General features: G+C 40.9%; 2 protein-coding genes across 2 annotated transcripts; one reads left to right on the top strand and one right to left on the bottom strand.

Annotated features, from left to right (window-relative positions):
- The first annotated feature begins 135 nt into the window (after positions 1-135).
- On the top strand, positions 136-6,143 carry LOC311243335 (large ribosomal subunit protein eL42-like). Its single transcript, XM_084332527.1, has 5 exons — positions 136-187; positions 880-985; positions 2,140-2,207; positions 4,697-4,819; positions 6,060-6,143. Exons 1-5 carry the CDS (start codon positions 185-187, stop codon positions 6,078-6,080), a joined length of 321 nt encoding a protein of 106 aa, XP_084188653.1. The 5' UTR covers positions 136-184; the 3' UTR covers positions 6,081-6,143.
- A 1,705-nt stretch (positions 6,144-7,848) lies between these two features.
- Positions 7,849-13,208, bottom strand: gla (galactosidase, alpha). The gene is given in 8 exon segments (XM_084332525.1): positions 7,849-8,697; positions 8,700-8,769; positions 9,174-9,371; positions 10,381-10,542; positions 10,759-10,850; positions 11,515-11,689; positions 12,625-12,799; positions 13,077-13,208. Coding segments are annotated over 8 exon segments (1,194 nt in total). The 5' UTR covers positions 13,148-13,208; the 3' UTR covers positions 7,849-8,446.
- Positions 13,209-16,813: the final 3,605 nt, after the last annotated feature.

Below are 16,813 nucleotides of genomic sequence, written 5' to 3'. Positions count from 1 at the left end.
CATAATGAATAATAAACGCTTAATATATCCATATTATTTCCCTTAACTTCGTGTCTTCCTCACATGACGGGCCAGTAGGTGGCAGACTTTAGAAATCCTGCACCTCATCACGTAGCAGGTTTTCAATAAAAACTCTTTCCGCCTTGCCGCTCTCTCTTTTCCGCTGGATCGGGTCGTCACCACCATGGTATGGAATACACCTACGAATACAATTTGAACAATCAACTGCAATCTTATAAAATTAACAAGCAGTGTTGCGTTTAGTTGTGCTATATGTCTAAACATGCTTTCGATGCACACTAACAGTGAAGTATTAGTTGTCATGAGATTCGATTATCTATCTAATAGACTATAAACAAGTGTTGGTCCAGTCCACTAACGGCGAACGTCTCTAGCATTGTCATCCCTAACCCCTCTGTCCCAGGTCTGACTACGATTAATGCTACGTTATCATACCACCAGTCGATGGAAGCAGTGCATTATAACATATCGGCGATAAACTGATTGACTGACTGAAACAATTTTTATCAAATCTCCTCATCAGTTTGTAATTGTTGTACCAGTGCTAATGCTAGCGTGTTGCAAGGCCACTCTTCTCCATCCCCACAACGAGACGTGCATTTGACATTGGGCTACATTTTGTTAAACTGCTGCCTAGGCATTAGCTGAAGTAATGCTTCCTAGCGTGACGTTTTCATTCACCTCGCCCTAAGCTAACGTTATATTCCCAAAGGTAACATTCAAAATGTATAGTTAAACGCCGTACAATGAAAATAGTACTTTGCTTATTTTACTTTAGCGTCAACTATTGGCCTAATACTACCACGTGTTTGCTCGTGTTTTTCTATCTGCCTAAACTATCCTTCATTTCTCCTAAAGGTGAACGTCCCAAAGACCCGCAGGACGTACTGCAAGAAGTGCAAGAAGCACCAGCCTCACAAAGTGACACAGTACAAGAAGGGAAAGGATTCCCTCTATGCACAGGGTGAGTAAAACATGTGGCCTAAAAAAATTTTTGGTTCCGGTTGCCGACCCTGCCGATTTGCGTGTATATTTTCCCTAACGCACTTTCACTTCCGCGTTCCGCGATCTGATTGGCCACTGACGTTTCTCTCGGCGCCAATCGCGTTACGCCTAGTTCTGCCTCTTAACAGCCTGCTAGCTAAAGCCTAGTTCTATCGCGCGATTGGCGCTGAGAGAAACGTCAGTGGCCAATCAGATAGTGAAAGTGCGTTAGGGAAAATATACACGCTGTCGATTTATTTTGAGTAAAAAAATAACCAGGGGTGCAGTCGTAATATCAGAACTGCCTGGACGCCATGTGCATTGTGCACGCGCATACATGTTCCCTCGCGTGCGCACAGAACAGATGATGATTATGCATAAATAGTAGGAAACATGTTTGTATAGGAAGTTTTTGTAAATAAATAGAGAAGCTGAAAAAGTTAGCAGGATGTAGCCTTCAATATATAAAATTATATTGTAAACGTATGGTTGAAAAACAAACTATGTTTTAAATGTAATTGTAGTTACAATTTCTTTAATTGAATTAACTTAAACTAGAAAAGTAAATATAATCTAAATTAACAATGTAACTTAGTTTACAGAAGGACAGTTTCCTTCTGAAGCACGACTTAATGCCTCATCCTTCCAGTCGGGACCATTTGTCACATACTCAGTGAGAGCTCCACAGATCAAGCAAACGCCCACAGGGCTTGTATTTTGGTTTTGCACTTCTCGTTCTTTGTTATGTTATTGGTATCCTATTATTATGCAAAGTCTAGGTGATAAGTGTCGGTACTTGGCGCGCGACGAGTCGAGAACGCATTTTTGTGTGCGCATACTTCTGCTCAGAAAACTGCTGTGCTGGGACTGTGGTACCGCGTGGGACCACCACTGGCCTTAACTGACAACCAACAGGAACCAAAGAACGAATTTTTCTTTTAGGCCTAGGGTAATACACAGGGAATCGTTTCTTAGTGCAACATTACCCAAGCAGATGTCAACACTTTCACATGGGAATTTTTTGTTAAACCACAAGTTGATTGTATTTCCCTGTCCTGGTATATTACAGCCTTCGCTACGTTGCTGGCTGGTCATTTCACCATGAATTGACGCTAAACTGCTTGTTAATTGCAGGTAAGCGGAGATACGACAGAAAGCAGTCCGGTTACGGTGGTCAGACCAAGCCCATCTTCAGAAAAAAGGTGAGCATTTCTACTGAAAATGAATGACTGGGACAACTTCACCTTCAACTTCCCACCCTCCAGAACATTTACAACAAGCGGTGCAGGGGGAAGGCTAAGAGAATTATTAAGGACTCGAGCCACCCGAACAACTGCCTCTTTGAACTGCTGCGGTCAGGCAAGCGATACCGGAGCCTTAAGGCGAGCACAGAAAGACTCAGAAGAAGCTTCTATCCCCAGGCCATCAGGCTGCTAAACGAACAATAAACACTATGCAACAACCATCAAATGCACACAGCACACACACCCACACTCACTTAAACAAACAACACACTGCAGCACCCACTCTCCACACTTTAGATCACACAAACACACTTTATATTTATTGATAAAGGATTTGCACTACAACTCGTACACCTACTGTAAATTGTACCTAAATTGCACCCCATCCCATTTCTGCCTTGCACTATATAGTATTGTATATTAGTACACTGCATAGTATTGTATATTATATGGTAACTAAGTTACGTCTATTCTGCATCGAACATTGTACATATGTCTATACTGAACACTGTGACAATTTTTTTTTTTTTTTTTTTACTTCTAATTTACATGCTATATGTTATTTTATTTCATACTTATCTTGTCTTGCACAGTCTCTGGAGCGTAACAGTAAGAAGCATTTTGTATAAAAGTATTCTGTACTTCTGTATGACAACTATTAAAGAAACTTGAAACTTGAACTAATGTTCATGGAATGATTAGGAAGAGTTCCATTTGTGGAAGCCACAAGACTAGGCACATCATGGTGTATTATCTTGGATTTGTCACATTTACCATGGGCTCTTTAGCCACATAGCCTTCATCATGGTCTTTAGCCACATAGCCTTCATCATGGTGCGTTTCGCCACATGGCCTTCATCATGGTGCGTTTAGCCACATGGCCTTCATCATGGTGCATTTAGCCAGATGGCCTTCATCATGGTGCGTTTAGCCACATGGCCCTCATCATGGTGCGTTTAGCCACATAGCCTTCATCGTATTTCCTTGTATGACCCTGATGGCTACATGCCGAAACATGATGCTTTCTATACATTGGTTGTCCTATTCCCCGTACAAGTGTGGCAGGAACTTGATGATTCTCATTTCTGTTTACATTAAATCTCGTGAGTTTGTAACCTAACTGGAAATAAGTCTGAGGCCATGTCCAGACTAAACTGATTTCGGTCGTATGCACCTTTCATCCACACGGAACTGCGTTCTGGCAGCCTGAAGACGCTATTTTCTTAAACCGCCTCCCAGAGTGCGCAATTCAGAATACTCTCTCCTTGCGTTGCCATCTTTACAACAGATGAAAGTCTTTTCCTGAACAGTTGACGCGATAGCCCACCTCTCCCTTACCCCGCGTGTGCAAACTCCTACATCACAACAACAATGGCATCAGAGTAGTTGCGTTCGTGTTACAGAAGCTATTGAGCTTGATCGGGCTTTTACAGCTAAAGTAAATGTACTGCGCCTGTACTACAACAGATTGACATCTCCCTTAATCCGCATGCGCAAGCCCAGCCAACAAAAAATAAACATGACTCTTGTATGTCCTGGCTAGAAGTGTTTATTAATTAAACACCGGGAGGCTACTGTGATGCAATACACGATACTAGCTAGAGATTAGCGTCACATAGCTGGCCTTTTTCTGAAAACCCAAGTAGTAGCCAAGCAAATCATATTGTTCCATAGCATACGCCTTCAGTTGATCATGACAAATCCTCTTACCTTGACGATTAAAAAGCCTCCATAATTCAGTAAATGGTATTCCCATGGCTGGTGTTGAGCTGTAGCCAGCCAGCTAGCATTGATTCTTCAAAATGCTATCAACATTAGCTAACCAACTAAATACAATACAGTGGTATCCTGAGGTAACGTTAAATACAGCCAACGTTTGCTAGTTAAAATGACTAGACACGGGGACAAGTTAAACATCAATTACTTTAATACAACACAGGTAGTTTGAGCCGCGGTCTCTCGCTCTCCACTCCTTTGGAAACTAACGTTACGTTAGCTCAAAATCACAGAACCGGACGATAACTGACAACGATAACACTTCCGGTCGGGGGCTGTCAAAATAAAAGCGACGTCTAAAACAGGAAAGACTTATTTTGTAAATTTGTGGCACGCACTTATTTCTTGACGATTTCGTTTTTACGGAAACTTTTTTTTTTTAAATAAACTAAATGAAAACGAAAAATATCGTTTTCGTCTGGACAAGGCCTTAATCAAATAGTTGCCACACTGTTAACCCCTTAAGCCAGAGCGGACCGGTACGAGATTGATATCGCGCCATAAATGGATGAATACTGTACAGAACGTGTTAATTAATGTTGCGTTTCTTGTTCAAATGTAACCAAGATTAAAGACCCTAACCCTGTCAAAACGACAAAATATGGCTAGGGCTTAAGGTTAACCTGTTGTCAGAATTGTGCACTAATCGATAAACTGTTTCCACATTCCAGGCTAAGACCACAAAGAAGATTGTGCTGAGGCTAGAGTGCATAGAGCCCAACTGCAGATCCAAGAAAATGATGCCCATCAAAAGATGCAAGCACTTTGAGTTGGGTGGTGACAAGAAGAGAAAGGTAAGCAAGCTTTGTTTCAGGTCGTCTTGCTGCTCTGGTAGGAAACTAGGGTTGAGGTCGATGCAACTGAAGTTCATGGTGTTACTTCTGGCAAAAGCTGTCCTGGATGCCCCACAAACGGTAGATGACTAAGTAATGCCAAGGAATTTTGAACAGCCACCTATTCATTCTCGGGTAATGTATGGTGGCTAGAGATGTTAATTGGATGCCGTGGAGGCGTTATATGCAGAATAGATTTATTGACGGGACTGTATATTGATGGGATTGTATAATCCACAAGTTTTGAGTTCCATGTAAGATGTTGACTGAATGTCCAAGAGCAAAGATACACATTGACGTACATTATGTTTTATGGTGGTTTTCCTTTAAGCTTTGTAACTTGATTTCTAGCATCGGACAACAGTTTTGTAATGGATTGTCACACACATGGTACTCTGGTGCCATGCTTTTATTTTTGGATGGAGCTGAAGTTTCCTATCCTTAAACCCAGTAAAAATTGCAGACTTGCCTGAGCACAGGCTTGGGCTTTTTACACCCGTGTTGTCCAGTTGAATTGACCCCAGGAACGTTTCCCCTCCTGCTACAGTTCTGTTAGGGACATGTGTAACTTGAATCAAACATGGCACCCTGTTCCACTCTTGAGGTGGTCTCAGACCGCTTCCTAGTGAACCCTGGTGTATTTTGTTTGAGGTGAGAAAGCAATTACACCAAAAGCAAGTACATTTATGAGAAATCGCATTTAATGAAGCTTATTGGGCATTGCAATGTTATTTCCAAATGTGTTTTCACCATCACAAGATCATTTTAGCTCCTTTTCAAAATGGCCATATGTGATGCTAAAGACATTCCATGCATTCATAATTAAGGGGATGGTCGTCTAGAGACTGTAGCACATAATTAATCACAACAGTCAATTGGAAAACAATGTTCATTAGATTTCAAAAGTGTATACAAAAGGCTTCGTTTAGTAGTTCATTTGGCAATATATAATATGTAGATACTTTAACATGTCATAGACTCTGAAGCGTATATTTAAAATATTCAGATTGTTTTGAAATGTTCAATCATCGGATTGTATTCTGGTGTAAATTCATGGGCAATAGTATGATTATTAGTTTTTAGCTGCCATAACCTGATGCAGTGCTATTCTTAAACCTTTTTGTCATATTGACCTTTGGCCCCATGCTCTGCTGCCTATTGGCCTTTAGTCTAACACTCCTTTTCCTTTGTTCTCTTCCAGGGCCAGGTCATCCAGTTCTAAGCTGTGGATCAATCTTCTGGATGCGTCACTGTTTTTCAATAAATCCATCATATTTGAATCTGGTCCCTGTCTTAGTAATTTTTGCAGTACATGGTTGGATATTTATACAAGGGCTTGAGGCTTGTTTGCAAGTTTCCCTCGTTTTGAGATGAGACTTTGTAATTTGGACTCTATAATCTGCCTATTGAAACGGTGGGACTGTATTTATCCCAAGGTCTGTCATTTCTTGACCCTCCATAACTGCTATTAAAAGATTTCAGTTTTTGGCCCCATCAGAAATGTTGCTTTCAATGGTCAAGCTAAGAGGACGGCTTGGAATGGGTCAATTGTGCAAAGATAAACATTGATTATTGAAAGTTGAGTGTTGGTAAAAATATAAACCCCTTATTAAATGTGGAATTACATCAGATATAGTTTATGGATGTATATCATTTTTAGACCAGCATCTGGAGAAATCTCAAAACTAAAATAAAACTGGTTGGAAGCTGTTCAGAGACTAATACTATTACATTGATTGAGTAGTTTGTAGTGTGAAGCCATAAAGATTCTTTCCATCATGGTAACTGGTCTAATATTGAAATGGCTAGATTAAACTGATTTTATTTGGTAAGTATACAGCAGTGGTTCTCGACCTAATGTGTTCATTAATTATTTGGGGAAAAGTCTTGTGAATTATACAAACTATTTTGTATCCGTGATATAGATTTTACAGCCCTCTAGTTTTTCAAGGTAAATGGCCTGAAAAGTTGGGTGACATCTCACTGTCAACACCTTCAGGTGGTGACATACAGGCGTAGTGAGGTCGGCATAGGAGTGTAATTCTGTCCATATTTTACCATGGTGTACCAGTCTTTCAGGGTCCTGAATTAAAAAGGTTGAATCATTGATTTATATAACTATCGCTATAGCGGCGATCTCCCTGTATCACATTCTTTACTTGATTTGTCATAGTCATCTGAAGTTTATCATTGGTTTATTTTCTCCTGTGATGCATTTCATGCCTGCCAATATGACTTAATGCAGCTCATTGACCATGGTTATTTAAAGATGACCTGTTACGTGTTTATCACATGTCATTTGCCCACCAAGATGTCTGATGTGATTGAATACTATAGATTCCTGAATTACTAAAAATATGATTATTCCAGTCCTGAGCAACTCTTTTCCATGAGCATCTTTGATTGTCCAATAAATTCAATCTAAAATCTCATACAAAACTGTTGCACAACATGTACAGCCATCACATATAATTTAAAACCTTATGGAAATGAGGGGACAAGATGACTAGTATGCACAAATGAGACGGAAATAGAATGTTCAAGCATTATAAATATGAATAAGAAAATGCAATAACAGTCTACAGCACACCTGCATATATCATTATCCTGAGTGACTAAGCCATTTCTTCATAGCTTGTTTAAAATTTATTTCTGTCGATACTTTTTATAGACAATGGCAGTTTATTCCACTCACAGGCTGAGTACCGAAAGGTACCCCCCCATTGATCGCTTGAATTTGCAGTTTAATGTCAGTTAAACTGCCCCTGGTTGCATGTGTGGGTGTCCCTAAAGCACATAAAATTAAGTATAGCTACATCGAGGTGAGTTGGGGTAGGAACTGGAAGCTTCATCACTACTCTTTTATTTTGGGCAGTCTTGACTATTTTTTCTTTTATTCCCTGGGGTGCACTACAGTCTGTACCAGAAGGGGGCAGCATAGTCAAAATGACTGGATCAGGGCACCCGATAACATCCTTAGTGTTTTACTATCCAACATCTCAGACTTATGTGCCAAGAATTTGGTCTTTTGGCTTATTTTAGCAAGGGCATTCAAGGCCTTAGCCTCCCATGTGAGATGTTTGTCTAAGGTACATCCTAAATAAACTACCAAATCCTTGGACCTGGATCTTCAACCCTGGGGACTTTCGCAGCCTTGCTTTGGATCCAAAGTATTGTTGGTCAGCCATGTTCCCACACTATGAAGCTCCTTACTTAAGGTCTGCTCTACCTCTCCTTTGGCCTTGATAGAACATTTATTTATTTTGATTTCTTGTGTTTGTCACTCCTAAGTATTTGTATAAAGCATTTGATTTGAGAATCTAATGAAAAAGTACTTCTGACCTCATAAACTATTAGCCACCTGGGAGCTTTAACATTTCAGAAATTAATCTAGTGATTCAAATCCCAATTCACATAAAAAAATTCAAGCATCTTTGTCTCTAAAACCTGATGTCCCTGTGAAGAAAAACAATAAAATTAACAAGCTGCCAAATGCATTCACTTCCCTTTCAGAAAAGACGGCAGGACCCAAATGAAATTGCAAATATAAAGTGCATAACTGCAACATGTGTGACCAGTCAACTGAAACTACACAATGGTGTTGTTGTCCCTGATGGTAATTTGCTGCCAGTGCTTGTGACGGGTCTTGAAATCACGGCCAATGGGAGTGATGGACAACAGAGCCGTGCCTGAGGGGTTGACAACCACTAGCAGGTTGCTATGGGCAGTCTGGATCCCCAGCTCCTTGTAGACAGGCAGGATCTGGGTGACGTTACACTGAGGGTTACAGATGTTCCAGCTGGGTAACAGGTCAACATACAAGCCTCGTGGACCACCTCCTGCTTGTTCAACACCGCTAGAGCCAGCCTGCCGTTGGACAAAGGCCTCTCCCATACTTCAAAACTCTTCCCCTGTGGATTAAACGGTGGAATAATCTGTCACAATTTGCATTGTACACTAGAGCCATTCTTTGTTGATTTAACATGTGTTTTGCTTGCTTATCTGTTGAGTCACTTATCATTAAGTGAATTTGGACCAATAAGATGCTTAGATTGTGCTTCATTGTTACACTGCACTACAAGGCACCATGTGCATGGAGTGTGTACAATCAATTGCCACTAGTTGTACAGGTAGGTGTACCTATTTACCTAATAAAGTCACCACTGAGTAGATCTAAACCTGCACTGATACACATCCAGCATGATGGAGAAGACTGAAGCAGAACTGCTGTGTGTGTGTGTTAGGTACATCGTGGGATTGATTCCAGCAGGCTGCTATGAGTTATGTACATAATCCACTGGCTTGTCAAGCCTACCTTAGCAGAACGGTATCCCTGCTTGCCCAGCGGGTCCTGGCTGATGGCTATGATGTGTCTGTTCTGCAGCAGCTGCTTGGAGCGGGGGCATATGTCCCTTAGGTCATTGGACATGAGCAGTGGGGCAGCCATGATGGCCCATAAGGCCATCTGAGACTCCTGCTGGTCGTGACTCAGGCCAAAGTTTCCGATCACCAGCTGGAAGTGAGAATTTTCAAAAGGAACACGTCAACGTTATGGGAAATGCGCTTACCGGCTTCTCCAGAGTCAGACAGTGGATATGGACCAGGCAGCTAGCCCTAGCCGCTTCCATTCATTTGTGCTAAGCTAGGCTATCTTGCAGCCAGATTCCTACTGAACGCACAGAGAGGAAATTGGTATCTAATATTCTTGTTTGACTGGAGAAGACGGTAAGTGCATTTCCCATAATGTTGGCATGTCCCTTTAAGCCAATGTCATAGACAGTGTAGATGAACAGCTGGTGCATTTAGCAACATCTGTGTACAGTAACTTTATATGTTGCACACACAACATTTCACGATCAGGAATTATGTCTGTTCTATTATGCTCATAATATCATGCATCCCATCCTGTTTTGAGATTGCTACATCTGGTACACTGGACTACTACAGCAATACAGTGGACACTCACTACAATTGCAACCATGTTGTACACAGTTGGCTCATGAATTGTACATCAAAATGTGACGTCTATTTCACCCACAGAGTCTTGGACTATTTGCTTATTATTAGGAAGAACATCTTGCTTGTTGTGACTGAATGCTCTTCACCTATTGGTCCATTCGAGACAACTCAGAACTGCGATGTTCTGAACTAGAAGGATAGAAGAGAGGACAGTGTCATCAAAAGACCCAGAACTGAGGTTCTGAAAATTCAACTATACCCCCAATTCATGTGAAAACACTGTGCTCTCAAGTCGTCTTCAAGTGAAATACCTGGACCTGGTTCAGTGAAGAGGGAGGAATACAGAGTGAAATAGCTGGACCTGGTTCAGTGAAGAGGGAGGAATACAGAGTGAAATACCTGGACCTGGTTCAGTGAAGAGGGAGGAATACAGAGTGAAATACCTGGACCTGGTTCAGTGAAGAGGGAGGAATACAGAGTGAAATACCTGGTTCAGTGAAGAGGGAGGAATACAGAGTGAAATACCTGGTTCAGTGAAGAGGGAGGAATACAGAGTGAAATACCATATCGGGGTCATTCCAGCCTCCAGGCCCGGCTGAGGGGACGATGATGTCCTGGTGAGAGGCGGCCCAGTCCGAGATGGACTTGACACTGATCCAGCTGTCGTACACGTCGGCAGAGTTACGCCAGTGGTTGCACGTCTCACGGATGGCTGTGTAGTTCGGCTGAAAGATAGGATCATAAATGGCCTAATTATTCAAACGATGATTAAGTTATGCCAGTGGTTTTATACCTTGCTTTTTATTTATTTATTTATTTATTTATTTATTGTAGATATCCATCTTTCATTACAAATCATATATTGATACTTCTTTATTCATGATTATAAATTATTTGTAAACAGTCAATAAAAATCACAACACTGTTTCTCCCTCACTTACCTGATGAAAGGGCCACTCATATAGTGGCCACTCACAGGAGTAGAGGATACTTCTGCCCGTTTTGTTCAGTGCTCTTGACATGTTCATATAGCCTTGACCAGAATAAATCACACACACACACACACACACACACACACACACACACACACACACACACACACACACACACACACACACACACACACACACACACACACACACACACACACACACACACACACACACACACACACACACACACACACACACACACACACACACACACACACACACACACACACACACACACACACACACACACACACACACACTTAACCCTTAAACTAAGGCCCAAATAAGACCATGTTGTCTACTAATGTTTTTTTTTAACAACAATGACAGATAAGATATTCCTTCATTGATCCCCTTGGGGAAATTTGGGCGTCATAGCAGCATGGGAGATGGGAGGTACAGGTATGGGCACCGTAATAGTAGGAAGACATAAATATAGGCAATACATTTTTATCTGAATATTTTTTTTTAAATATGAGAAAATAAATAAATAGTGTAAGCAATATAATGAACTCGGGATATAAGAATCAGAATGTAGGAGGATACATTTTAAATATACAATAGTGATATGTAGGCCTACATACATTTATAAAGATTTTTTTTAATGTAACCTAAGGACAGAAGTAATAGGTTGAATGTGATGCATGTAGTCTGTGCTGGCTATGCTGCAATCAAAGGGTCAGTTGCTCAATCACCAAACCTCACCTTCTCCCAGTAATGTCCAGTTCATGTAGCAGCCATCAAATTTAAGGAGATCCACACCCCAGTTGGCAAAGGTCTGAGCATCCAGCTCATAGTAGCCCAGACTGCCAGGGTAGCCAGCACAAGTATTGGTCCCAACATCTCCATAGATACCCAGCTTCAATCCCTTAGCATGGACCTAAATACAACATTCATGAATGTATTCAATCAATCAACCGATCAATCAATAAATAATTTGTTCATTAATTGAATCCTTTCACATACAATCTCAAAATCAAACATTCAAAAGATAATTTTTACATTCAGTCCAAAATAGATTGTCTATAGTTGATCTACGTTTTACGTTAACTTATCAATACCACATGAGACAAAGCAAGTGATGTGGGCATGTCCTGATGAATTGAAAATGGGGGACCCTGATGTAAACAAGACGAAAGTCTTTCTCTGGTCTGCATCCCCTTAACAATTGTGTGTATTGAGCTGTACTGTATTGTACCCATTCTGCAATCTGTTAATAAAGTTTTCAATCAATCAATCAATCGATCAATCAATCAATCAATCAATCAATCAATCAATCAATTGTCTTCTATTCATCATGCTGATTGCTGACTCCAACAGCAGGTTGTAGTTGCAGTAACAGACCAGCACCAGTAGATGGAGACGTTACACAACTGAAACCTTGATGGGTGCTTCTGTAGCAGGGCATGTTCCTGCCTTTACAAGCTAAAGGCTTCCTCGCATGGGTAGGAAGCAGATTCTCTTGGCCTGCTGGTTAATGTTTGGTCTCCGTGTGGGATATTTGTTGGTTGGAAGCCAGTTTGTAGCCCTGCCTAAGACATGGTGAGCCAACAGTACCTTCCTTAGCTGAAGGGGTGGTGTTTAAGCAAAAATAAATGTAGCCTTTGCATTTATATATTATGTAGGCTATAGGCCACATATCAACAATAATATATGTTTTAATTCGTATAGGTTTTCTAGATTGTAGATTCCCATTTAGGGGGTTAATACCCTAGATATTATTAATGTTTTGTTGATGTCCATGATGCTGGCAGTAATGTTACCTTACTGTACAGGGATAATAGATATGTCCACTTGCCTCTCATACACACTCACATAGTCTGCCAGTTTCTTGATGCCCCCTGGGAACCTCTTGGGGTCTGGCTGCAGGCGTCCCTGGGCGTCGCGCTGCGGGGAGAGCCAGCAGTCATCCACGCACACGTACTCGTACCCAGCCTCCTTCCAGCCCTCCTTCACCATCGCATCTGCCATCTGCATGTACAGACGCTCACTGGAGGGAGGCACACAGCGCCCAATAGATGGGGAGTGACTAGTGAGTGAGGTATATTACCCGTATATATATATATATATGCCAGCTTGGTTTGCAGTGACTAGTACACTCCATTCGTGTTAGGTGATCAAATACAATTACTGTGCCGCTATTTTTATGTGTGTGGAGCAGCCGAAACTGGAAACGACCAGGCACTGTTTTCATTGTATTCTAGTCAATCAGGTAGGAGGTGTATGGAGCTTCTATGAATCATGTGGGAAAGCAACTGAAATCTTACCTGATGCAATTATTGGGATCAGTGTCACAGTCGATATTGCACATAAACCTCTCCCAGTGCAACCAGCCCATCGTGGGTTTGAGTGCCAGCCCATTGTCCAAGGCTTGAACAATAGAGATGAAGACGAACGTAAATACAACTATGCTCATCTTAACAGGCACAATTTGACGGCTCCGTTTTAAATCAACAGCTTTCACAACATGTGTTGCTGAAACAAGCCTGTTTAGACTACATGAAGTCTATTTCCTGATCCAACATGCGATCAACCCTCCAGATGATTGACTTGAATTTGGACCACTGAGATCAAGACGCTCCTAGAACTATCCAATGACACGACGCCCGCATCGCGAAGGTTTATTCACCGAGTCATGATATAACATATCTTTATGCGACCTTCTTTCTTTGATACTAGAGTAGCATTTATCGGGTATGAATGAATGATCATTACATTATATAGAACTTTTCTAGACACTCAAAGCGCTCCCCACAATGTATTGATTGATTGATTGAAAACTTTATTAACAGATTGCAGAATGGGTACAGTACAGTACAGCTCAATACATACAATTGTTAAGGGGATGCAGACCAGAGAAAGACTTTCGTCTTGTTTACATCAGGGTCCCCCATTTTCAATTCATCATTGCCTCCTTCACCACCATGAGAATGGTTAATCGGAAAAGACACAACTGCATGTAATTTAAATGTTAGCCGTAGCCTATTATTATGTATTTATTAATTAATCACCATATACATCATGTATAATACATGGGGGGATAGACTATTCACATAGTTACATTCTCGAATAAACGAAAAGTTTGATCGTTGCAATTTTTTAAATTTCTTTTAACTATTTATTTATATTTGTATCACTGATTGGGCCTTTAAAGTTCATGCTTCCGGTTTAGCATTAGAATGGAGTAGGTCGCATGTGACACAGCTGCTCACCCGTTATTTTTTTCGTTTCGTTTTAAAAACATATTTTTAAACCATTAATGCGTTTAAAACTTGACGCATATATCAACTGAGACTATCAACTAACTATATTGACCAAAATAATCGAGATGCCAAACACAAGGAAAGACACAGCGAAACCAAAACCAGTCGAAGAGGCCCTGCCGCGGGACCCAGGATTCGTACAGCGGACAGCAGGAAATATAGACTTGACAGAGGCCGCTTCAAGTTCAACCCCATCAAATACCTCCGCAGATACCGAACATATCATCCGGAAAATGGAGGAAATGGGGAAGACAATAATGAAGGAAATTATCCTCCAATCACAACTGTCGGAGAAGATAATAACTCAAAAAGTAGATGCTATTAAAGAATCTATTGAAGGCAAAATTGATGCGCTGAGAGCGGACGCCGACGCACAGAATAAACGCACCGAGGCTCTGGAGAAAGTAGTGGAAGCCCACAAAATCAATTTCACTCGCATCTACAATGAAGTAGAGGCTAACAAAGTTAACCTAACTGCTGAGATGAAGGGGAACTACAATGAAATCAAGACGGAGCTCAGCGAAATAACGTTGGAGCTTACGCGAATCAATAAAGAACAGAAAGCCAAAATATTCGAGATGGAATATCAAAAACGCAAGCTGAATATTCGTATTGTCGGTCTGGACGAATCAGTGAGATGTGCAAACCCTGAAGAGTTTGCCACAGAATTACAGAAAATCTTGGGAACAGGGATCCTTCCTAAAATACCGGAGGTGGATCAGTGCTTCAGATTGGGACCCCGCTCCAGTGACAATAACGCTAAGCCCAGAGTGACATTGGTTATCCTGCGCCAAGTCAGAATAAAAGAAATGATTATTCGTGAAACTCGCAGGATGAAAGGCAATCTGAAATACATGGAGGTACCAATACACTGCTTTGAAGATTATTGTCATGATGTAGTGGAACTGCGTGCCAAGTTCAAGACGGTGATGTCTCAACTATACCTGGGGAAATACAGACCCCTACTAATATACCCTGCAATACTTCGCATTGTCGACAAACAAGGAGCAAGGGTTCTCCTCAACTCGCCTGAAGATGCAGCCAAATTCCTGTCTGAACAACACGCAGAATAGTGTATAAATGGCCTTTTAAATCTCAGTTATGCAAGGTCACCATATAGTATATTCTTTAATAACCGAGGATTTGGGACAGAGAGACCTACGTGCTCAGAGTTTTTGAATGCTTTCCCCGACGTGTTTATATTATTGCGGACATATTGGATTCAAGATTGGAACACTCCAGAACATACTGGAACATTCAGACAATGTAAAAATGACATATTGGAATAATCTAGAACATCGAAGCATTCTTTGATATATGGAGCATTCTGGAATATCAGCAATACGTGGTCATTCACTCTACCAGAAGCCCCTCGGGGGAATAATCAACAGCTATCTAGATGCAGAACCACAGAGCCATCATAGCCGGCCGGCTGAAAGATCACTCTACACAACGATCATCGCCCACCCTGGTCAGGGGAAATGCTGCATATACGTATTTAAAAACTGTTTTTTATTAATGGGAAATAATTTCACTACTTCTCCAATTTATACTTTAGATGTTTAAGCATAGCAATGCTCTTTTAAGATCTAAGTTAATGTTCTCTTCCTTTTACTTGTTTTTTTTTCTTTTTCATCCGCTCTCTCTGATTTATTGAGGCTCTCTCTTCAGTTCAATACCTTCATATTATTCATGGGTTACTATAAATTACACAAGTTCATATAAAATGTAAGTGATTAGGGCATGACAATTGAAGCTTATTTTTGGTCTTTATTTTTAGTTTATCTCATTTAAATTTTTATTTATTCATTTTTTACGGGTAAGTGGCCAAGCCACAGTCGACATTCTACTTATGGTAGAATTTAGAGTGTTAGATCCTATGGTATACATAGGAATGTTAAGGATAATTGGATCATTCTGGGATATCCGGTGGTGCAAGGGAGGGAGTCATACGCAAAGGTTGTGTTCATGGAACACAATCCTGTACGACTCTCGGTGGGAGGGAAGGGTAAGGGATTTTTATTTGTATATATGTATGTTTTTAAGCTCGGCTCTCAACGGGGCCTCACTAGTGGGATGTATATCTATTATTGCCTCGCACTCTAGAAGCATTACCAAAAATTACAATGCAACATGTATAGACTATGGCTAGTTTGAATATAATGATATGGAACACCGGGGGAATAAATAACCAACTCAAACGCAAAAGCGTGCTCACACTGATGAAAAAAGAACATGTGGACATTGCTCTGCTAAGCGAAACACACATTCTAGGGAAAGACATAGATAAATTAGCGGACAACATATACCATAATATCAGTCACTCCTCTATTGGTACGAGAACTCGGGGTGTAGCAATAGTCGTTAAACGTAAGTTGAATATTGTACTAAAGGGAGTATGGTCTGATGTAGAAGGTCGGATAACTATAGCTAAGATTGAACATAAGAACAGGAAAATAGCGTTGATAGCGGTATACGCCCCAAATTTGTACGAAGAAGATTTCTTCACTACACTAACCAATGCAATGTTAGACATTCCCGATTACTCATTTATAATAGGAGCGGATTTTAATGCCATCTGGAACCCAAGGATGGACAAATCTTACCTCGCCTTTTCCAGCGAACAAAAGAATTCATCGAAGGCATTAAAGGATTGGTCAAAGATTACAGGTGTAAATGACTTATGGCGGTTACTTAATCCCACGACCCGAAAGTACTCTTGTCGATCTGCGAGACATAAT

The sequence above is a fragment of the Notolepis coatsorum genome, assembly GCF_963971535.1.
Source record: "Notolepis coatsorum genome assembly, chromosome: 16".
NCBI classification, from domain to species: domain Eukaryota; kingdom Metazoa; phylum Chordata; class Actinopteri; order Aulopiformes; family Paralepididae; genus Notolepis; species Notolepis coatsorum.
The sequence above is the reverse complement of the archived record's forward strand: the minus strand, read 5'-3'. Positions and strand labels throughout refer to the sequence as shown.